The sequence below is a fragment of the Aedes albopictus genome, chromosome 2 (assembly GCF_035046485.1).
Source record: "Aedes albopictus strain Foshan chromosome 2, AalbF5, whole genome shotgun sequence".
NCBI lineage: Eukaryota > Metazoa > Arthropoda > Insecta > Diptera > Culicidae > Aedes > Aedes albopictus.
The window spans coordinates 45,721,789-45,745,278 of record NC_085137.1 but is presented as its reverse complement, the minus strand read 5'-3'; the positions used below and the strand labels follow the sequence as shown (position 1 = coordinate 45,745,278).

At 37.3% G+C, this 23,490-nt stretch overlaps 2 protein-coding genes across 32 annotated transcripts in view; one reads left to right on the top strand and one right to left on the bottom strand.

Moving 5' to 3' along the window:
- The window catches only part of LOC109621340 (uncharacterized protein DDB_G0290587), a 118,891-nt gene that overhangs the window by 85,392 nt on the left and 10,009 nt on the right, over positions 1-23,490 (bottom strand). The window lies entirely within an intron of this gene.
- On the top strand, positions 10,073-22,320 carry LOC134287568 (uncharacterized). Its single transcript, XM_062849619.1, has 2 exons — positions 10,073-13,777; positions 14,008-22,320. Exons 1-2 carry the CDS (start codon positions 13,447-13,449, stop codon positions 15,216-15,218), a joined length of 1,542 nt encoding a protein of 513 aa, XP_062705603.1. The 5' UTR covers positions 10,073-13,446; the 3' UTR covers positions 15,219-22,320.

Genomic DNA, 23,490 nt, shown 5'->3' with positions numbered 1-23,490 from the left:
ATTCCTGGAGGATTTATTTGAGGAATTTCTGGAGAAATATATGAGGCTTCCTGGAGAAATGTCTGAAAGAACTCCTCGAGGAATTTCTGAAGGAATTCCTGAAGGAATTTCTTGAAGAAGTTTCTGAGGAATTTCTGAAGAAATTCAGTAATGAATCCCTGGAAAAGCTCCTGAAGAAATTTCTGAAAAAAAATCTAAAGAAATTCCTGGAGGGTTCCCTGGAGGTATTCCTGGAAGAGTTTTGGGAGAAATTCTTTTAGGATTTTCTGCAGGAATCCGTGGAGGAATTCCTGAAAGAATTCACTAGTTGCATATTGGAGGAATTTCTAAAGAAATGTCTGAAGGAACCCCTCAAGGAGATTCCAAAGGAATATCTGGGGGTATTTCTGAAGAAATGCATTATTGAACCCCTGAAGGAATTCCTGAAAAAAAATCCTGGAAAAAATCCTGGAGGAGGAATCTAATCCTCTACAGATTCCTGTAGAGATTCCTCGCAAAAATTTTGGAAGAGTTCCAGACATTCTTTTAGGATTCTCTGGAGAAATTGTGGCAGAAATTCCTAGAGGGTTTTCTGGAGAAATCCCTGGAGGAAGGCTAAAATATAAACGACTCATAAGAAAGTGATCATTCTTCATAAATAATTCCAAAAGTGCCAGTGAAGAAACAGGGGTGTAAGCAGTAATAAATTACAAAAGTTCCATAAACAAATAAAAAAATGCATAAATAAATCAAAAGTTTCCATAAATAATTGATTTTTGAGCAATTAAAAAAGTCAAAAATGCAATGAATAAATCAACTGTTGCAATAAAAAAAGCCATTTTTCCCACCAAGTAATTTCGAATTTTCCATAAATAAATCCGATTTTTCCATAATAAATTAGAAAATTCACAATAAAAAAATATCCAAAAAGCAATAAATAATTTAAAAAGTGCAATAAATGGAAAAATAAATTATCAATAAATGTCAAAAAACGAGCAATAAACGTAAATGCAATTTGAGCCAAAAAAAAAATTCATAGACAATGCGGCGAAGCCGCATAGAGGATTGAGGAACTGAGGCGGCAGAAGGCCGCCGAAGTTTCCGATATCCGATGCACCGCAACTGCATCGTTTCGGTTCTAGGCAAACCACAGATCCAAGAATTTGCCCGGTATAATGCAAACATAGATGTTATCCCTTTTTTAGGTCCGACGAGCGATAGCGAGTTCGGACAGCAAGCGATTGCTCGGTAAATTGCAATCATACTTAGGCATCATTACTTCAGTCGTTACAGTCATATAAGTGCGATTCAGCATTTCACTGCCTCATACTTTCCTGCATTTGTTTTTCATGGGTAATTTAGTTATTTTTTATTGCATTTTTTGAATTTTTTATTGCTTTTTCGATATTTTTTATTGTAAATTTTCTAATTTATTATGGAACAATCGGATTTATTTATGGAAAATTCGAAGTAATTTGGTGGGAAAAATGGCTTTTTTTATTGCAACAGTTGATTTATTCATTGCATTTTTGACTTTTTTAATTGCTGGAAAATCAATTATTTATGGAAACTTTTGATTTATTTATGCATTTTTTTATTTGTTTATGGAACTTTTGTAATTTATTACTGATTACACCCCTGTTTCTCCACTGGGACTTTTCGAATTATTTATGGGAAATTTTGTATTTATTATGGAACGTTTAATTGTCTGCCCTGGAGGAATTTCATGAAGAATTCTTGGAGGATTATTTTCGTCGGAATTGCTGTAGGAATTTCTGGCGTTATTATTCGAGAAATTCCCGAAGGAATTTCTAGAGGAATTTGTTGAGGAATTTAAGAAGGATTTTTTTAAATAATTCATGGGTTCAGGAATTCCTGAAGAAATTCGTTGAGAATTTCCTGGATAATTTTTTGAAGGAACTCCTGGAGGGATTTCTCGAGGAATTCCAGGAAGATATTCTTTAGAAACTACTTTAGAATTTTCTGGGGGATTCCGTGGAGCAATTCCTAGAGGAATCCCTGGAGGAAATATTGGGGGAATTCTGGCAGACATTCCTAGAGGATTTTTCCTCAAAGAAAGAAATTTCAGGAGGAATTCCTGGAGGTAATTTTGGAAGAATTCCTGGAGTATTTACTGGAGGAATTCCTGGAGGAATTATTTAAGGAATTCCTGGAGAAATATTTGAGACTTCCTGGAGGAATTTCTGAAGGAATTATTGGTAGATTTTTTGGAGGAATTCCTGGAGGAATCATGCACGAATCTTTGGAGAATTCCTGGAGGAATCATGCATGAATCGTTGGAGAAATCCTGGAGGAATCTCTTTAGATTCTATCTAGGAATTCTGACATTCTTCAATTCAAGCATCACTTATTGTCCAGGATCAAAATTCTTTCACAACGACAATATTTTTTTTCTATAATTGATAATTTTCTCGATATTCTCCATTATGTTTGATACGTTTATAAAATATTATAAGAGTCGAAATAATGACTTCATATTAAAGTTTCGTAATGCCTTGAAATCATCACCATCCGAAGCTTTCTCCAGAATCCCAATATGAAGTACTTGGCGATGTTGCGTGTAACACCATAATTCTATTTTGCACCGTGATCATACATATATTGCACCATTATTATGGTGCCCCCCCCTAAGCAAGAACCCTGCGCACGCTAGTGTCTGGCACCTTAACTCACAAGAAAAACTAGGTTACCCCCTTCAGCGCATCCGCCATAGCGAAATACATACACCAATAAAATCAGCAAAATTAGCAACGAAGTGCCATACCAGTCCACCGCACCCCCAGGCAACGCAACAAACGGCTACTCAGTGCTCACACTCTATGAAGGTTAATGTAATTGTTGTTCAAATGTGAGCACAGCTTCTGTGTTCCTCTCGCCATGGGGGCATAATGCACACAGCTTCTTGGAAGAAAACGACATTGAAAGACTGCGCCAAATGCATTGCATTGCCAATTTCCACGGGGTTTTTTCCATGCATCAAAATGCATCAGATCTGAGTAGTTTGATGCATAGAAGAATGTTGAATGCATTGTATGTTCGTTTTTGCTTTACCAAAACGGAAAAATATTGATACCTATCTTGATTTGAGCTATTCTTGGACAACTCAAGGAAGGAGTAACAAACATCAACCAGAGCTGTTGGTATAATTTTGGCGGTTTTCAGCTCAAAACGTGTATAAGAAAATCTTTACATCGCGAATCGGTTTTGAAAATTCATAAGTATTTCACGTGGCGTTCAACTGAAATGTCATGGCAAAGATTTCTGGGTTGAGCGTTTCAATGCAACTCCATAATAATATGCGTATTCAAATCATATCACCACCCACGTGATTCATATCAGATAATCTCACATACTGAATCGCACCCACGTGGCAACTTGATTGGAGATTCCGCCCAGGTGATTACCGGCCATTGTTATCATCTTCTTATAAGAGCTTTTGTTGAGAAGGCTTCAAAGCTGACTGGAAGCTGATTCATACCTTATAGTTGAGCTACGCTATCACCCAGCATAATGTGCAATGAGTTCACGAATGGCGTGTCGAACGGTTTTCAATGCACCGAGAAGCACTCCATAATGGCGAATAATAAAATACTACCGGTGAGTTGAATAAAAACCCCTTAAGTTAATCAAGTGAGTATGCTCAAATTGGTCGTGTTGGTCGTCGTCTTCGTCGTCGTTGCTGGAGCTATTGAGGCAGACGAAAGAGATGCACAGAAGCCATTCAAGATCAGCGGCGACCTTAGCATTAATCTCTCATAAACAGAAACTTGATTAAAGCAAATAATCATTGCCGGTGCGAGTTTGAGGCCATGTTTGGATGCACTTACCACAACAGCTCGCATGGCTGTAGAATTTGGGTCTTCAACATCCGAGGAAAACTAGGTATTTGAATTATTCTCTTCGTTATCTGCTTGTCATGGATCGGTTAATAAAATGTACGGGGGGAGGGGGGGTGGTGGTGTCGGTTGTCGAGCACTCTTAGCATATTTACTCCTTAGCTTATTTATAACTAAACGCAAAAAAAAAGAAATTGAATGTAACAACAGGGCATTTTTTTTTTATTATCGTACAAATCGGGCCGAAGGGTCTCAGATTTTCATGAAACTTTTTCCACATGCAGGGCTAATGGATATATGAACAAAAAAAATTGAAGTAAATTCAGGGGCGTCTATTTTCCCGGAAAACTCAGGTGGAATTTTTTTGTTTTCCCCTGATACTACATACTTTGAAAAATCATAACTCAAGAACGAAGCATCGTAGAAACAAGGGTCTTTTTGAGAAAATGAAAGCAAACTTTCGCAGAAATCCAAAAAAATAGGAACTGGAAAAGTTTCCCACAAAATTTTCTACAGTTGAGAAAATTCATTAAGAAAAGCCGGAAAAACTATGCCTGAATTCGTGAAAATTTTTTTTTTTTGAGAAGGTTTTTTTATAAGCTTTAATCGCTGAAATTTTTGGAATGCACTTTTTTTCGTTTTTGAGTTATGGCCAATTTTGTTGAAAAATGTCCAAATGTGCCATGAAAGCCTTTTCTTTGAAAAATCATAACTCAAGAACGAAGCATCGTAGAAACAAAGTTTTTTTTTGAGAAAATGTAAGCAAACTTTCTCAGAAATCCAAAAAAATATGAACTGAAAAAAGTTTTCCACACAATTTTCCACCGTTGAGAAAATTCATAAAGAAAAGCCAGAAAAACTATGTCCGAAATCGAGGAAAATTTAAAAAACCATATTTTTGGGAATGTCATTTTATAAGCTTTGATCTCTGAAATTTTTGGAATGCACTTAATTTTCGTTCCTGAGTTATGGCAAATTTTGTGAAAAATGCCCATATAATATAGGCTTACATGGTCATATTCACATAATTGAATTTGTGGAAAAATTTTTCCATTTCATTTTTTTTTTTTTTGAATTCCTGAGAAAATTTGCTTTCATTCTCATTAAAAAACTTTGTTTCTATGATGCTTCGTTCTTGAGTTATGATTTTCCAAAGAAAAGGCTTTTATGGCACGTTTGAACATTTTTCAACAAAATTGGCCATAACTCAAAAACGAAAAAAAAGTGCATTCCAAAAATTTCAGCGATTAAAGCTTATAAAATAACCTTCTCAAAAGTATTTTTTCGAAAATTTTCTACGAGTTGGGGCATAGTTTTTCCGGCTTTTCTTTACGAATTTTTTTAACTGTGGAAAATTTTGTGGTAAGCTTTTCCAGCTCATAGTTTTTTGGGTTTCTGACAAAATTTGCTTTCATTTTCTAAAAAAAAACTTTGTTTCTGCGATGCTTCGTTCTTGAGTTATGATTTTTCAAAGTAAGTAGTGTCAGGGGAAATCAAAAAAAAAAAAATTCACCTGAGTTTTCCGGGAAAATAAGCGCCCCTGAATTTACTTCAATTTTTGTTTGTTCATATATCCATGAGCCCTGCCTTTGGAAAAAGTTTCATGAAAATCGGACCAAACCCGTAGGGTAATGAAAAAAATCCCCAACATTATACTCTAGAAGCTGTTCCACATAAATCAGCATGGTGCTGGTTGGGGTGATCAATTTCTGGAAGATTAAGGATTTTTCTTTACTCGTGCATTATTTTTTCTGAGCTTATTTTTTATTTATTTATTTTTTGTTCAAATCTACAAAAGTTTTGGAACAAATCATAGCTAAACTCTTTTGGAAAATAAAAAATGTTTCTTGAACTAATCCAGAATTCTCTTCATCATTTCCTTCAACACTTTCACCAGCAGAAAATAATGGAAACCAATCCGAAGACTTTATGAAAATGTCTACATAATGTCTTCCATGACTAACTGCAGTTATTTAAGTAATTAATCATCCTGTTTGGCTATGCTTATTAGTAATCCTCAAATGTCTTGGATCTCTATTCCTCTAAGAATAAACCTTCAGTTGTATTGTTTCGAGTACGTCCTTTCTGGTATTTCCCTAAGGACAATTTCAATACTCATCTACTGTATATATTTATAATACAGCAAGAATAATATTTTTTTTTATCTGTTTTAACGAGATTTTTAGCCCTAGGCTAGTTCATCTCGGGACCAACGCTTTACTTCCCTTCCGAAGGAAGAACTCACAATATTGTAGAAATGTTGATTGATGTATTTCCGGAAGCATCTTTGAAAGAATTGTTGAAGGTATTCTCTTGAAAGCCTTGAAACTATCACTGGAGGAAACTCTCGAGGTATCCCAGTAAGAATCTCTGGAGAAATTTTGAATAATTTTCTGGAGGTATTTCTGACTCTCAAATAAATGGAATTCTAAGCAAAATCCAGGAATGCACCTGAAGGAATTCCTTGACAAAATCGCTGGAATGTAGTCGAATAAAAAAATGTCTGAAGGAGTTTAAGAAGGAACTCCAAGTTAAATTTATGATGCATTTTCTACAGAAATTCCGGGAGAAACCCCTGGGAGAATTCCGAAAGAGTCTTCTCTAGGTGAATCCCTTAAGGATTCCCTAGAAAAATGTCTGAAAGCGCAACTGCTTGGAGATGTTTTAAGAGAAATTTTCGTAGGAATCCATACACAAAATTCGTAAGGAGATTTCTGATAAAATTTCTGAAGAAATTCTAGAATAAATCCTAAAACAATCATTGGAGGAAACCCTCGAGGCATTCCCTGGGGAATTTCTGACAGTCCCTCGACAAATTTTTGAAAGAATCCCTGGAGGGCTTTCTAGACGAACACCATCAAAACGTTCATGGAAAAACTCATTGAGAAATCTCTGAAGGAGTTTCGGAAAAAAAGCATTCAGCCCCTGAAAGAGTCGCTGGAGGAATTTTGCAGGAGGTGCAGGGGGTATTCTTGAAGAAATAAATGGATGGATTTCTCAACCAATTCGTGGATGAACTCCTAGATGATTTTATGGTGATAATTCCTGGTTCCTGTATGCATTCCTGGAAACTATCTTAAAGAAATCTAATACTTGATCTAATACTAACTGCTGGAAGAGTTTCTCGAAATCTTTAGGTAATCCTGGACCAATTCTTGGGTGCATTCCTGGAAAAGATGATGGAAAGACTTTTGAAATTTCTGAAGCAATCCCTAAATAAATTATTGAAAAGCTCCCAAGAGTAATTTCTGAAGAAATCACCTGAGGAATTCTTGGAGCAATGTGTGAAAGAGTTATTGGAGAAAACCCAGGAGCAACTCCTGGATGAATCTCTGGAGGAATTTCTGCAGGAATGCCTTGAGGAATTAATCAAACAGACCGTGGAGGAAACCTTGGAGGAATTCCTGAAGGAATCCCTAGAGAAACTCTTTGGGAAATCTCTGGAGAAATTTTTGAAGGACTACCTGTAGAGTTTTCTGGAAGAATCCCTGGAGGAAATCCTAGAAGAATTGTTGGAGCAATCTCTAGAGAAAAGTTCTGGATCCTGCAGAAATCCTTGGAGGCATTTCTGAAAGAATTCCTTTAGGAATTCTCTGAGACATTTCTGGATGAATCCCTGATGCAATTGTTGGAGGAATTTCCGAAATAATCCCAGGATGAATTCCCGGAAGAATTTCTGAAGGAATCCCTGAGGATTTTGTGGAAGTATACCTGAAGGAATGCTTCAAAATCCCTAAACAAATTCCTGGAAGAATTCCTGGAGGAATCCTTGAATGAATTCCTCTAAGATTCCTTAGAGAAATTCCAGGAAATATCCTTGGGAAAAATTCTGAATGAATCTTTCGGAACATCTAGAGAAATTTCCAGAGGAATCCTTTAGGGAGTTTTTGGAGGAATTTCTGGAGGGATCCCTAGGTGGAATACTTGAAGAAATCCCTGAAGGAATCCCTGAATCAAGAAGGAATACTTGGAAATCCCTAAAGAAATTCCTGGAGAAATTTTTCGACGAATTCCTAGAGAAATTTCAGGAGGATTCCTTTGAAGAACTTTTGGAGGGACTCCTGGAGAAATTCTTTAAAAAATTCCAGGAGGAATTCCTGAAAGAATTCCTGCAGGAATCTGTAGAAGAAATCCTGAAGGACTTCTGGACAAGTTCCTGGCAGAAACCCTTGAGAAATTTAAAGAGGAAACCCTGGAGAAATTTCTGGAAAAAATCCTGAAGGAATTCTTGTAGAAATTTTCTGGAGAAATCGTTGAAGAAATTCCTGGAGCAATCCCCGGGTGAATTCCTGAAGCAAATCTAGAGGAAATCTGTGGAAGAATGCTCGGAGGAATCCCTGGGGAAATTCCTGAATAAATGCCCAGAGAAATTCCCAAGGGGGTTTCTGTCGTAATCTTTGAAATATCCTGGAAGATTTCCTGAAGAAACTCTAGAAGGAATTACTGTATGATTTTCTGAGCGAATTCCTTAAACAATTACTGAATATGTCTTTGGAGGAATTCCTAAAGAAATTCCTGGGTTAATTCCTGGAGGAATTTTGGGAGGAACTCCTGCAGGAGTCCCTGGAGAAATCCCAGGATAAATCCTGGAGAAATGCCTACAAAAATCCCTTGAGGAATTCCTGGGGGAACTCCTAGAGGAACTCTAGGAACTATTTTGCCTGTAGGAATATCTAGAGAAATGTCTGGATGAAATTCCGAAGGAATCCCTGACAGATTTTCTGGAGGAATCACTGGAGAAGATCTTGGAAATCCAGATCCCACGAATTCTTGGGAGGGTTTCTGCATAAATTCCAGGTGGAATATCCAGGAAAATTCCTGAAGGAATCTCTGGAGAATTTCTGGGAGAATTTACTGGAGAAATTACTGGAAAAATTGCTGTAGGAATTTCTGAAGAAATTCCTGGAAGAATTCTTTGATCTATTCCTGGAGGGATTTCTGAAAGAATCCCTGGGGTAGTATCTCGATGATTTTTTATAGTAATTCTTGGAATAGTCACTGGATAAATCCCTGGAATCCCTTCAAATCCCTGGAGAAATTCCTTGAATAATCATTGGAGGAATTCAAAGTGGATTTCCTGGAGGAATTCTTTGAGGAACCCCTGGAGATATTTCTGAAGGACTACTTGTAGCAATTCCTGGATGAATCTATACTGGAATTCCTGAAGGATTTTTTTTTTTGAGAATCCCTGTAAGAATAGCCAGAGGAACTCCTGGAAGAATTCCAAAATTCGCGGAAGTATTCCTAGAGTAATTCTTGGGGAAATCCCTGATGGAATTTCTGAAGGAACCCCAGAAAGTATTCATGAGGGAATACCAAGAGAGGCTTCTGAAGAATTCTCAGAAGTAGTAACTGAAAAAATCTCAGAAGGATTACTTAAGGAAATCCTGAAGGAATCATTAGAAGAATTCACGAAGGAACCCATTTAGACAATCCTGTAGCAGATCCTCAAGCAACACACATGTTATATAACAGTTACTGCAGCGCAAGTTTTGGTTGTATAGAAGTTTTTTTGACGTAAATCTAACAAATTGCTTAAATAACGTCGAATTAACTTTTATACAATCAAAACTTGCGCTATCGTAACTCTTATATAACATATGTGTTGCTAGGGTCCTTATGGAATCTCTGGAGGAACCCAAGAAACAAAACTAGCTAAATAACAGTTGCTTAACTCTTCAGCACGTGCGCTGTTGTAAAAAGTACAACACTACCAAAAAACCTCGCACAACGTATACGGCAAGAGCGCGGTGCAGTTTCGGTTGCTTGATGGCGCGCGTCCTGAAAGGTTAAGATAAAGTTTCACTCTCATGGATTTGTTCCAGGGAATGTTTGTTGGGAATTCCTCAAGAAACCTCAGGAGGAATCCCGAAAGCATTCTCAAGAGGAATTCCTAAGGGAATCCTGAAGCAGTTTCTGGAGAAAGTCTTGGATTAACTTTCGGTGGAGTTCTTGAAAGAATTCCAGGAGGAATTCCTAGTGGAATCCTTGGAAGAATTTTTAAAATAAACCCTGAAGTTCTTCCTGAAAAAATACAGAAAGAATTCTCCAGTTAATATCTGGAAGAATTCTTGTAAGAATCCCAGAAACAAAACCAGCATCCCAAGCAACACACATGTTATAATAGAGTTACGACAGCGCAAGTTTTGGTTGTATAGAAGTTTATTTTACGTAATTCTAACATTGTGTTGAAATAACGTAAAATAAACTTCTATACAACCAAAACTTGCGCTGTCGTAACTTTTATATAACATGTGTGTTACTTGGGATAAATTCTCAAGGAATTCCTAATAGACCTTTAATGTCAGTCGAGTCATGTGACGAATGATTTGTTTCTTCACCAATAATGGGAGGTCACCCTGGTCATATTTGTTAAAAAAAAAACTATAAACAACAGCTTATCCGAAGCCCCAGAGATACATTCACTCGTGGGAAGTTGCAGCGTTGTCAACGACCCGAGTCCAACCTGCAGCAACCAAAGCGAAAATCATCTAGGTCACCAGGAAACCCCGATTCGCCCCAAACTGCGACGCATGTAGGTGTAATGGCTCCACGGATCCAAAATTGTCGAAGAAACTCCATCAAATTTGCATGCCCAATCGGCGCGACGCAGAGTTCCATCAGCAAACCAGCAATGACCCGGTCGGTGGTGGTGATCGTGTCATCGTGACCGTGGCCTTAACCGATTCAGTCACAGCTTCACGCATTGATTTGGCACTCGCGCGGAGACTCTGCGAGAGAGACTCACCGTGCGTATCGAATACGACGTACTTCTGGTGGAACGCATTTATGTAGGAATGCCTTAGGCTCTGCATTCGCGCCGTTAAATGATCCACGCGTCATTGTGAGAAGATGTGTAATTTTTTTGTCTTGTTTGTAACTGCTGCCTGCCGTACAGACGAGTAATTATTTACTGCTGAAATCATGCCGATTTACGATTTGTGATCACTCTTCTTCAATTCAATTCAATTGAGATGTGAGCATGAGGCTGGGAAGTGGGGTAGAAGTGCGCGAGTGGAGTGGATCGGGCGCACTTCGAGTAGAAGGGTATTGTTCTGTCATCGCCACCTCGATGCGCAAATGGCGTTGGCTGGCTAATTTGTTTCAGTTCGCGTGGAGGCCGCAGCAGTAATTAGGCTTTTTGAGGGAGCAATGGGCTCCAAGGAGGCACAAAAAGGATGAGGGTCAGATGTGTGTTGAATGTGTGATGACGAGACATTTTTTTGTTTTTTTTTGGTCTACATTTATGCTTTTTATTTGAAACTAGCTGTCCCGGCAAACTTTGTCTTGTCAAGCTGTGGTAGTTTGACAGCTGTAGAGGACATCGCAGCAACGCACTCTAGATTGATTTCATTTTAATGACGCTAAATTTCTTCCCGGCTTATGAAAAATCAGTATTTTTACATTCTTTATACTTATTAAATGATTTTCGTAACTTTTTATGTATACAAACATAGCCACTATGAATACGAATCGAACCGTGCCAGAGTCATGCTGATCGGTTCATCCGTTCGTGAGTTTTGTTGCCTCAAAGGAACTTCAAACTCATTTTTATATATATAGATGAGAGAAGTTAACGAACTCTCTTGTTATCTTCTCCTCCTTCTCTTCATCCTATCAGAAAATATCGAAACTTCCATTTTTTAGTCAATCAGAAAACCAAAACAGAAAGTATTAGTTTTTATGACGGTTCTTAAAACCACTAAAAGACTGGTAGGTCATCTAAATATTAATTGATACATGTTCCTAGTTAAAAAAAAAGTGAGTATTAAAAACGTATCCAGGAATTCACAAATGAAATCAATTATAAAACCTATTATAAATAATTATTACAATTACCATTCAAGGTAGTAAAATCAGAACCCATACAGCCAAAGTGACACATGTGACGAGTTCGATTGCCGGTCATTGTCAAAAACAGTCTTAGTTGATAGCTGTGGAAGTACTCATAGGGTACATAGGGCCCAAGTTGATACTAAGAAGACAAACATGTATCCAGAGCAGTTAGGCTCGGAGCGCGTGTATTCGACCAGGGTTCTGGGTTCGATTTCTGGTCGGTCCTAGTCTTCCCTGGACAATGATCTCGATAAGTAAAATCTTAAAATAAAAAAAATATTTTTTTTTTGTTTTAACGAGATATTTAGCCCTAGGCTAGTTCATCTCGGGGCCCACGTTTTGCTTCCCTTCCGAAGGAAGAACTCACATTTTGTGAGTATGTTGGGAGTGGGATTCAATCCCAAGTCCTCGGCGTGATAGTCAAGTGTTCTCACCATTGTTGTTCATTGAGCTGAGATTTTAGTAAACCCTCAAATTTTGACTATTGATGAACAAATTTGGACAAGATTCAGTTGTTTAACACGAATTAAGAGTCTTAGTAATATATTTGTTTCATCTCAAAATCATTTTCAAACTGATTGAAATTAAGTTTTGAACATTTTTGTGCAATATTTTCAACATTAACATTATATTCATTTAGCTTTAATTTTCTATAGATAAATTTAATCGATACATTTTATTTAAACTTTGAGATTTTTTAGTACTCTTGCAAAACTACTCCTCCTTGAAAATGTTCATATGAAAAACAAACGGAAACCAGTATTAATGCAAGTAACGATACATGATTATAATAGGCCTCCATTAAACAGTAAATGTCAATAATATTGGAGATTTATTCATAATTCGTTAAGTAATGAAACGTTTATACATGACGTAGAATTTCAGGAAGTCTCTGATTTTGATAATTCATGTATTAGGTATAGACGAATTTCGCCCCAAATCGTATTCGGAGTTGGCAGCACCCTCTCAGATTACAATGAAACTTTCTGGGTATGTACACCAAGACTAGATAAGCCACTTTGCATACTTAGTTTCTTCAAAATTTATCTGGACTGACTTTTGAAAAGGGCTAAACTTTTTTATGGATTTTTTAAAAATGTTTTTAATCAAAAAATGACTACTCCTACAAAAAAGTGTTGTATGGGTGATTATCACAAAATAAGTCAAATTTTAAGAAAAAAATACTGAAAAAAATCCAAAATGAGCCCTACACTGAAAAAAATCATTTCTAAAAATTCAAAGTTGATTTAAAAAAAAACACCATTTTTGATTTTGATGAAATTTTGTCTCAAGACAGGTAATTATGTTCCCTACCAACCGTCCATACATCACAAGATGGGCACTTTTAAGGAAAAAAAGTTTTTCTAACAAAAACTTTTTCATGTCCAAATTATTATTTTTTCAGTGTCTTTTTTTAAAAACAAACTAAACCAGTGAAGGTTATCTAGTAATCTCAAAATGCAATGAAACTTATTGTGTCATATGCGACAATGCAAAGCACCCATATTCACGCAGCAGCACTCTAGAAGTACGAAACAATATACAATTAGAACACGCATTTCATACGTGCTGCTGTAATTTCTACCCAAACGTTTTTACCCCATGTTCTTACCTAATATTAGGTAAGGCTATTTATTAGATTCGAACTACCTAATCGAAAAAAAAAACAAATCAAGAGTTGTACCTAAAGCAAATATGAACAAAACAAGAAAATGAATCGGTATCATTCAACGTGTTACTTCTCTTTGGTTATTAAAGGCAGTTCTGAAAAGTAATGGATCAATCGTATAAATCAAAATTCAACAAATTCAAGTGCAGTGCAAAAATAAACAATCCAAAGTGCAACCGTCATAATCTACGGGGCATGTCATTAAGATTGATAGATAAAATTCATTCCATGGGATATACACATGAAATCGACGAATCGATGAGTATTTGTGAGTCATGTCGTGGATTGATAAGTCACAACAGAAGCCCGAATACGAAAAAACGCCGATCGGATGGAAACGACGAAACTATGCAACCATCATTTAGTGGGCAGCAACATCATGATGTTCCAGAACCAGAACCGTCAACGAGTGGTCAACAAATCGAACATGAGCTGGGTAAGTAAGCCTTCAACGTGTTAGCTTCTTTTATATAACTCATTTTGCAGCTCGTTGCAAAACTACATTTTTCAGTATTCTTCCTATTTATCCAACCCGGCAAACCTCGTTGGATAAATGTACTACTTGTGCGAAAAAAAATCATTTTTGCAACTCGTTGCATAAATAACTATCATAACCTTTCCACTGCATTCATTATTATATTGTTAACCTTAACTTTTATCTTACAGATATGGTACCATCTATTCCATCATTGGAGTCAATTCCGTCAACAGATCAACTACAGGGTCCCCATAATATTGAGAAGTTTAATACCATTGCTGAAACATTGAGTTTATCGCCAATCTCATCTAGAAACATGAGAAGTATGGAATATCGCATAAACAAATCATTGCAGATTACGAAAGCAGTTCGAAAAAATATCTTCGGAATAGATTCAACGGATGTTGGCAAAGTGGAGGCGTATGACGAGATAATTATGCAGTTAAAGGATAAGTTCAATCACCCTACAACTGACAGAAGCGAACAGATTAAAATACTATCTGTACTTCCTAAGTCTTGGTCGGTAAATAAAATCACAAGAGAGTTTAACGCACCAATGTATATGGCGAGGCAGGTGAAGGATCTTGTTGATGAACAGGGTATTCTTTGTACCACCGAAAAAAGAAGGGGGCATGGTATTGATGACGATACAAAACAAATAGTAAGAGAATTTTTTGATGATAATGATATCAGCAGGCCAATGCCAGGAACAAATGATTTTGTTTCTGAGGTTCGAAATGGAAAAAAACAACAAGTTCAAAAACGACTTTTGATGATGTCGCTCAAAGAGGCTTATATGATTTTTGTAGATATGTACAAAACTGTGAATATTGGTTTCACAGTATTTACACAGTTGCGACCAAAGCATTGTATTTTACTTGATTCTACTGGTATACATAATGTATGCATATGTACTATTCATGAAAATGTAAATTTAATGTTCAACAGTATAAGAATTGTGTCACAAGATGAAATAATACAAAAAATGCTTTGCGATATTTCCACCAGAACAGATAATTGCTTTTTCCGTGCTTGTGAAAAGTGTGCTTGTAATGAACACATTGAAGAGGAACTTACATTGATATTAGAATCAAATGACAAAGAAGAGATTATATTTCAGCAGTGGTTGAATACTGATCGCTGTAATTTAGAAACGATTATTAAACCTGTTGATGAATTTGTTCCGTATCTTGTTGATAAAATTGACAAACTTATAACACACGACTTTATTCATAAACAACAATCATCATTTCTCAGAAATAAAAAAGATACATTAAAGGATGATGAAATTCTTGCGATTTGTGATTTCTCTGAAAACTATTCATTCATAATTCAAAACGCTGCTCAAGGATATCATTGGAACAACTCGCAAGCAACCCATTTGAAATTTACTATATGAAAGATAATAAACTTGTAAATGTTAGCTTCATTATCATATCGGAAGTAATGGCTCACGATACAGTTGCGGTCCAGTTGTTCATCTCAAAAATGATAGATTTTATGAAACAATTAACGAACTTTTCTAAATTTTTCAGACATAAAGATGGGGCAGCATCACAATACAAAAATAAGAAGAACTTTGCTAGTCTATGTAGATTCCAGTCAAAGCATGCATTAAGAGCAGAATGGCATTTTTTTGCAACGTCCCACGGTAAAGGTCCATGTGATGCTATTGGTGGCACTCTCAAGCGAATGGCAAAGAGAGCAAGTCTTGCTCGAGATTATGGAAATACCATAACAACTCCACGAGAGTTATATAACTGGGCAGTTGTACAGACAGATAAAAATATAACTAAATTAAATTTCTGTTACGTATCCACTGAACAGAACATTAAAATGTCAGAAGATCTCGAAGAAATATATAATAACGCCAAAACAATACCAGGCACTCAGAAATTCCATAGTTTTTTGCCTATTCCTGGCGACAAAGTAAAGGCAAACAGGTATTCTAATTCAGAAGATGAACCAAAAATATTTAGTATGATCGGAAAAAAATAGAAAAGAACATGTTTGAAATTGGCTCTAAGACACATATATATATATTTGAAAAATTCATAATTATAAATAATTGTATATTTAAAAGTGCACTTCAATACATATTGCGATCAAATATTACATTTCCTAAGAAAATACATTTGTAATATTTTGAAGTTTTTTATGTATAGAAAAACCCTTCCAAATGATTGAATAAATAACACAAAATCTCCTAGAAAATTGAGTTTCATTGGATTCTGGGATTGTTATGGCCTTCACTGGTTTTATTGTTGATAACAAAATACACTGAAAAAAAAATCATTCGAACAAGAAAAAGTTTTTGTTAGAAAAACTTTTTTTCCTTAAAAGTGCCCATCTTGTGATGTATGGACGGTTGGTAGGGAACATAATTACCTGTCTTGAGACAAAATTTCATCAAAATCAAAAATGGTGTTTTTTTTAAAATCAACTTTGAATTTTTAGAAATGGTTTTTTTCAGTGTAGGGCTCATTTTGGATTTTTTTCAGTATTTTTTTCTCAAAATTTGACTTATTTTGTGATAATCACCCATACAACACTTTTTTGTAGGAGTAGTCATTTTTTGATTAAAAACATTTTTAAAAAATCCATAAAAAAAGTTTAGCCCTTTTCAAAAGTCAGTCGAGAATAAAAATTAGAAAAATGAGTATGCAAAGTGGCTTATCTGGGCAAGGTCTACACACCAAGAAAGTTTCGTTGTAATCTGAGAGGGTGCTGCCAACATTTGTTCGAGTTGGCGCGAAATCCGTCTATAGCAAAATAGGCTACGAGGGAGCAGGGGACTATCAAAAATTGTTCAAAAAATTCTACGTCATGATGATGATCCCTAAGCAGTATTTCATCAAATTATCATCCAGAATACCCAATGGAGAGTTTCCCTTTGGACGAAAGAGTTTTCTGCGACTGAAGCGGGAATCGTACACTACAAGGCTTGCAAAATACCTTGACGACGCTCCCGAATAAATTTTGAAATTTCAGATGATTATTTAAAGTTGGACAGAATTCTACCCAAATAACTACATCGCACGGTGTGTTGAAACAGGATTATTATCGCACTTTCATGAACCTAAAATATTTTTTCGTTATTAGTTAACCTTAGCTGTATATATTATGATTCTGGAGGTTAAAAAATCTTTCATCGGGGAAAATTAAAATAAATTCGATTTTAGTAGTTTAGAATGAAGAGTATGTGCTGCAAATGGCATGAGTCACAGGTGTATGGCGCTTCCTCAAATGTATGAGTCGCACTAATGGGAAGTATTTGTTTACCTCCATTACAAATATCTATGTGCCAGACGAATGGAAGAAATGGAGACTTTTATGATTTATGACTTTCGGCAGACTGTAGTGGGCTGGACACATGAAACGAACGCCAAACAAATTTAAACTCGTTGTAAAGACTTTTACGTTCGTTTCTCACTAAATGGTTTCAAATTTATTAATAGGAAAGGGACTTTTTCTAGCGGAGTATAGGTTCATCAGATTTGCGTAATACCATATCATATGGGAAAAGTGGTAAACTACTAAAATCGAATTTATTTTAATTTTCCCCGATGAAAGATTTTTTAACCTCCAGAATCTTAATATATCCAGCTAAGGCTAACTAATAACGAAAAAATTAGGTTCATGAAAGTGCGATAATAATCCTGTTTCAACACACCGTGATCACTTTAGTAACCAAAGCATACTGGATTTCCTGAATTTATTTCTGTTGGCAATTAAAACTAACCATGTCATTGAGATAGTTGATTGATTGATTTAGCTATATTATAGAGACTTTAAGCCCTTGGCTGGTTCGTCTCTTTTTAAGATAGTGGAAAAGGAAGTAGAACAGTTTTTGAGTTTTGGCTCAATATCGAGCTTTGCAACTTTTCAAAATGTGTAATTTACTGAAATTAAAATATATTGCGTTTTGTTCAACCAATTTTAAATCTTTTTCCATAAATTGAAAGCTGAATACAATACCATTCGATCATCTGAATACAGGTTATGCGTCAGATTGATGATTTTCAAGATATTGGCGAGTTCTAGGGACGATCTCCTTAAATTTTAGCAAAATTCCCAATTTTTTTTGGAAAATTTTATTTTTTTCAATAAGAAAAAAACAATTTAAAAATTCTTTCTCGACGTTTATTTGACACATCATATGTAGGTGAGTTACAGTAAAAAATTCAGCTCAATCGGAGCATTGATTACGGAGAATTAGATGTTTGAAGTGAGCGACTTTGCTTAAAAATAGAACAAATTTCCACTCTACTGTAATTTTTTTCTTTCGCGTTTTCGAACTCTGGGCATTATTCTACACCACGGGTTCCCAACCAGTGGTCCGCGGCCCCCTGGGGGGTCGTGAAGCCATTCCAGGGAGGGCGCGATGTTACTAAAAATCCTCAAGAGCCACAATTTGAAGAACAAATTTTCAGTATAAAACGCTCTTAAAAGAAAAGAAATTTCGGCTGCGCCACGACTTCAATTATTAAATGTACATGTTGACATGTACGTCATTGTTTACGAAATGTGTCAAATAAAAAAAGGTATGAAATAACTCGTCTTCGTTTATTTAATTCATACTTTTTTTCTAAAAAAATCATTGGGCCCCAGATGCTTTGACAATTCTTAAAGGGGATCGCCACCTCAAAAAGGTTGGGAACCCCTGTTCTACACCAACAATGATCATCATTTGAGCTTACCGAGTTCAAAAATGCTGTAAACTAGTGTTATTTAGAGAATATTGCAATGGTCTTTGCAACATTTCTGCATGCGTGCTTTTTAGAAAAAACCACAGTATCATCTGCAAGTTGTCTTAGCGTGCATTTTCCTTCCAAGCAACTATCTATGTCTTTCACGTAAACATTATAAAGCAAGGGACTTAAACATGAGCCTTGGGGTAGGCCCATGTAGCTAATTCTGGAAGTTGCCAGATGTCCGAGATTGAAGCTCATATGTTTTTCTGACAACAAGTTATACAAGAAATTATTTAAAATTCCTGGAAGTCCACTAATGTGCAGTTTTTCTGACAATATGCCTATGGAAACTGAATCAAAGGCGCCCTTAATGTCCAAGAAAACTGAAGCCAGTTGCTCCTTTTCCGAATAGGTCAGTTGAATATCTGTTGAAAGCAACGCTAGAACGCTAGACAATCGTTTGTTCCTTTGCCCTTGCGAAACCCGTACTGTGTATTTGAAAGCAAGTTATTCGATTCAACCCAATGGTCGAGTCGCGATAGGATCATTTTTTCTAACAATTTCCTTAAACATGATAACATGATGTTTTCTATCAAAAAATCCTTGGCCGGACTGATATTTGAACACAGGACCATCAATCCAGGATCTTTTCGTAAAGGAAATTTCCTTGACTTCCTTGGGCATAGAGTATCTTCGTGCCTGCCACACGATATACACATGCAAAATGGTCATTGGCAGAGGAAGCTCTCAGTTAATAACTGTGGAAGTGCTCATAGAACACTAAGCTGAGAAGCAGGCTTTGTCCCAGTGAGGACGTTACGCCAAGAAGAGGAGAGAGGAGGACCATAAATATATAGTCCTGCTGAACAGTTGGATTCCAACTTAAAAACAAGAAAGTTAAAATATAGTCCAACTTAATAAAATTAGTGATCCAAGGTTAGAACTAAGCATGCTTATTATTGATTTTGTTTGATCTGTATACATATTCAAACTAGTTGGTGTCAATAAATGTGATATTTTCTCATTTTACTCCGTCCACGCCACATGCACACATTTTTCTACATCTCCCAATAACCCAAACGCCCCAACTTAAATGTCACGCCTCTCACAACGAGGGTTCCGATCAGTAGTCACCGCACCGCTGCCGCTGCTTGCTGACCGCCAGTCAAGTGTGACCCGCGCACGGTTATGCTTTCACGGTCAAGCGACTTCTGTGAAAATGGCTCTCCAGTTCAGTTGTTTGCACCGAATCTCTATCTTCACGCTGCTGGCTGCTGTTCCACCGCCCGTATACGCCCGGTGGAAGGTAGTTACGATCGATCAAGTGTACGCGAGCGATGCCGATCCGCGACGGAGAACATTCCCTCTGCTCAAGATCAAGTTCAATGTGGCTGGTTGGCGGGTTGGAGCCCCTCATGGAGCGTGGTATGGTGACCGCAACGACAACGATCATTACCAAACATTCACAGTTGGTAAGCAGGGCCAGGGGAACCACACCACCATCGACCACTTTGCGCGTGGTCATATAATGATCGTCAGGTTCGCAAATTATGCCTTTTCCGTCGTCGATGCGAAAGACACGCCGCCGTCGCGTCGGTCGAACTAACCAGTAGCCAGTAGCTCGTGTCAGCTGTGCGCCGCCCTCAGGCCATTAGAGAACAATCGCCAAAATTGAGCAAATGGGGTGCTGTTTTTTCTATACTGAATTCTTTTTTTATTTGTACCTTGGTTATCATTTGACACAATCTCAAATTTAATTACTGTGTAGTTTGGGAAATGCATTATGCAGAATGTTAGAAGACTGAAGTTCATTCGGAATTAAATTGATTTAGAGCAGTGGTCCTCAACCTTGTAAGCAAAACAATTCAGATTTGAATACTTTTTGTATCTAAAATGTGGATTGACGAAGATCGGATTTTTCAATAGTGATTGCTAAGTTGTCCTGTGTTGTATGTTCCCCTATTCAACTACTTAGTCATGTCCCGCGAACCATAGTTTGATTGACACTGATTCACAGGTTTTTATGACGGACAGCATCCGCCCGGGAGCACCGCGAACCAGAAGTCGAAGCGAATGAGCTTTTGATTGAGTGGACATGTATGACCGAAGCTGGACATTAAAACGCCATTAAAAGTGTCGTGTGTATCGGCGTCTCCGATGTCTAGCGGGAAACACATTAGAAGATGCTACGACAGTTAATTTTTTACGAGTGGCTTCCGAAGTGTTCAGAATCGCAATAGGAATAGTTTGCTTTTTTATAACTGTTTTGTTGATCTGACCCCTTAATACGTTGCTAATTTCAGCGGGATTCGTACGACAGTTTTTTGCCGTAGAAATGAGTTTCAATTAGTAACACACATAATTGCCCGTCTATTTGAGGTAATCACATCCCTCGCCGAGCCAAGTCGTTTTGCTCTGACAAAGGGCCCCACTTAGCGGTGTTCTTCATTCTCCCCACCGCCAGCTCATTAATCATTACTGGAGCGCTGCTATTAATCACCCCATTCCGAGTGATTAGGAACGAAGATGAGTGTCCTACCTTTTGTACGGTTAAACGGAGTTTGAGGAGAGAAAGGCTAATCCTTCTTCGCACCTCGCCTAGTGGTGGCGGCGCGGCACCATAAAACAGGGAAGTGGAAAATGATTAGCATAAATAAGTGATAAATTATCGATGCCTAAATTAGGGACGGAGCCGGGAGACGATGATGCTCTATGGCGTAGTTGACATTACCGATCGAGACGAACGAGGTAAACCGGTCTAATCTATGTGGCAAAGCCACGGTAATTATAAACTTTTACTTATCGTGCAAATTCAGCATTGGCACAGGTTGCATTGAACACATCCATAGAGGAACCGCATTGGATATAGGTAGTGTTGAGAGAAACTTATCCGTCCTGATCACGACGTTGACGACCGGTTTCGCGAGTAGCACACTTACGGGATAAGGGTGATATTCAGTGAAGACAAAGAAACTGCTTGTAATAATATAACAGATAACCTGATTTGGTTGGTAAAGTATAATAAAAAATCAGCCAATGCCTTGCCTCATTTCTGGAATGTATTCCTTTTTGAATGTTATTTCATTAACATCGTTCAATTTATACTACACTACACTACAAAAACATTCATTAAGAACAAAGGGATAAACTTGACATGTTTGCTTTGTCGTTGGTTATTATACACAGTTTGATTCACCGGTTGCGACAGATATTAATAATGCCGCATCAGGAACTGGTTAAATGTAATCGTGAATAAATAGATTTTGAGTATAGATATACCTCGATTTAGTGGGCCCTCGATTTAATGTACATTTTTAGTGGTAAATTCTTTACTATCCAATCAGTTTAAAACTTGCAGTTTGTATTATGATGACTTTTAATGCAGGAGTTTTCAAGCTTTTTGACTTGCGGAGCACTTCATATCAATAAATAGTTTCGTGGAGCACTCATAATAGCGCCAAAGCATACCTTATGAAATAATTAGCTTTATTTATTAATCTTATCTCACCTCCCATTCTGACTTCATTTTTTAAAAATATCTCTCGCTTTGTCGATGATCACGATCTTTGGCGATATTTTTTACAGATCCCTTAGCAATGACAGCATTTTTGGCAGATGCTTGCGAATTGCCCATTCACCAGACTCAAACCCTCAAAGCATTCTAACAAACTACTTTCGATCAAGATTTCTTGTGCCTTTCTCACAGAAAATTGTAATACATTCCTGATATTTTTGAGGGATGCTTTAAGGCAGCATCCATTTATTACGTAACGTTGAAATCGGCATTTCTAAACCCCCACCCCTTCCCCTTCGTAACACTTTTTTGTATAAAAATCTTAAAATTTTTGTATGGACCGTAACGCTTGGCCGTATTCCCCCCTCCCCCTAGAGCGTTACGTAATTTGTGGACGGCGCCCTATACTTTTGGCGTGTACTAAGCTGATTGATTTTTTTTTGCAAATTTCATTAAAACAAGTCATTGTAATGCTTTTGCAGATTGTAACAAATAATTCCCATTTTTTTTTCTGTATTAACGAGATTTTTAACCCTAGGCTAGTTCATCTCGGGACCCACGCTTGACTTCCCTTCCGAAGGAAGAACCCACATTTTGTGAGTATGTCGGGAGCAGGCATTGAAAAAGCTCGGCTCATGAGCTAAACTCAGCCAATTTTATGCTAACTTGATGCTCAACAGAAAGGTTGCCTATGATCGTTCAGGCTCATTGAACTTGGACGCTCATCAGCTAAGTGAGCTTCGAACACCGCAGCTCACTGCACCAGAACTAACTGAGCCCGGACTATTTTCGCATTTTTTTATGTACGAATCCTTCACTAACATAAACAACCGTCGAGACAGCTGATATATTTTGATATTTCTCTTTCACTGAGATAATCTTTTATTGATTGGTTAGGCCGGTTGTCGCCGTCAGAACCGTATCAAAGGGCTGAAGGTACACAGCAGAATCTTAATACAAAACTCATCCAGCTTGAGTTTTAGACAACTGAATATAGAAAGTGAGCTGAGCTATTTTGACCATTATACATATGTATGTAGTCGGTTCGTAGGACTGCTCAACATATTAATTCCTCGGATCCTTATCTTCAAGGAGAACCCTTTACGGCCGTACCCGTCGATTGCGTCTTTTGTACCTACCAATAAACCATTTCCCAATCGAGCGGCACGGCGGTGCAATGCCGCCATTGAGGTGTGCAAGGACCAATTCACGAAGTCAATACGAACTTCACTATTTTCGCTCCCGCTCTTCCGCCCAGCCCCTTCGAATTGTCCAGTTGCATGCCAGCCCTGCGACTGTCTATGTCAAGGGTCCCATGGTCCCATGCTGCTGAGCTAGTTATCCGGGAGTCGTGGCTCATCTGATGGGCCTGTTGAGCAATTTGTACCTAAGCCTCAGTTAGCCTCAACTCATACAGATGCCTCAACTCATACAGATGCTGGTTATGACAGAAGTGACTGTCC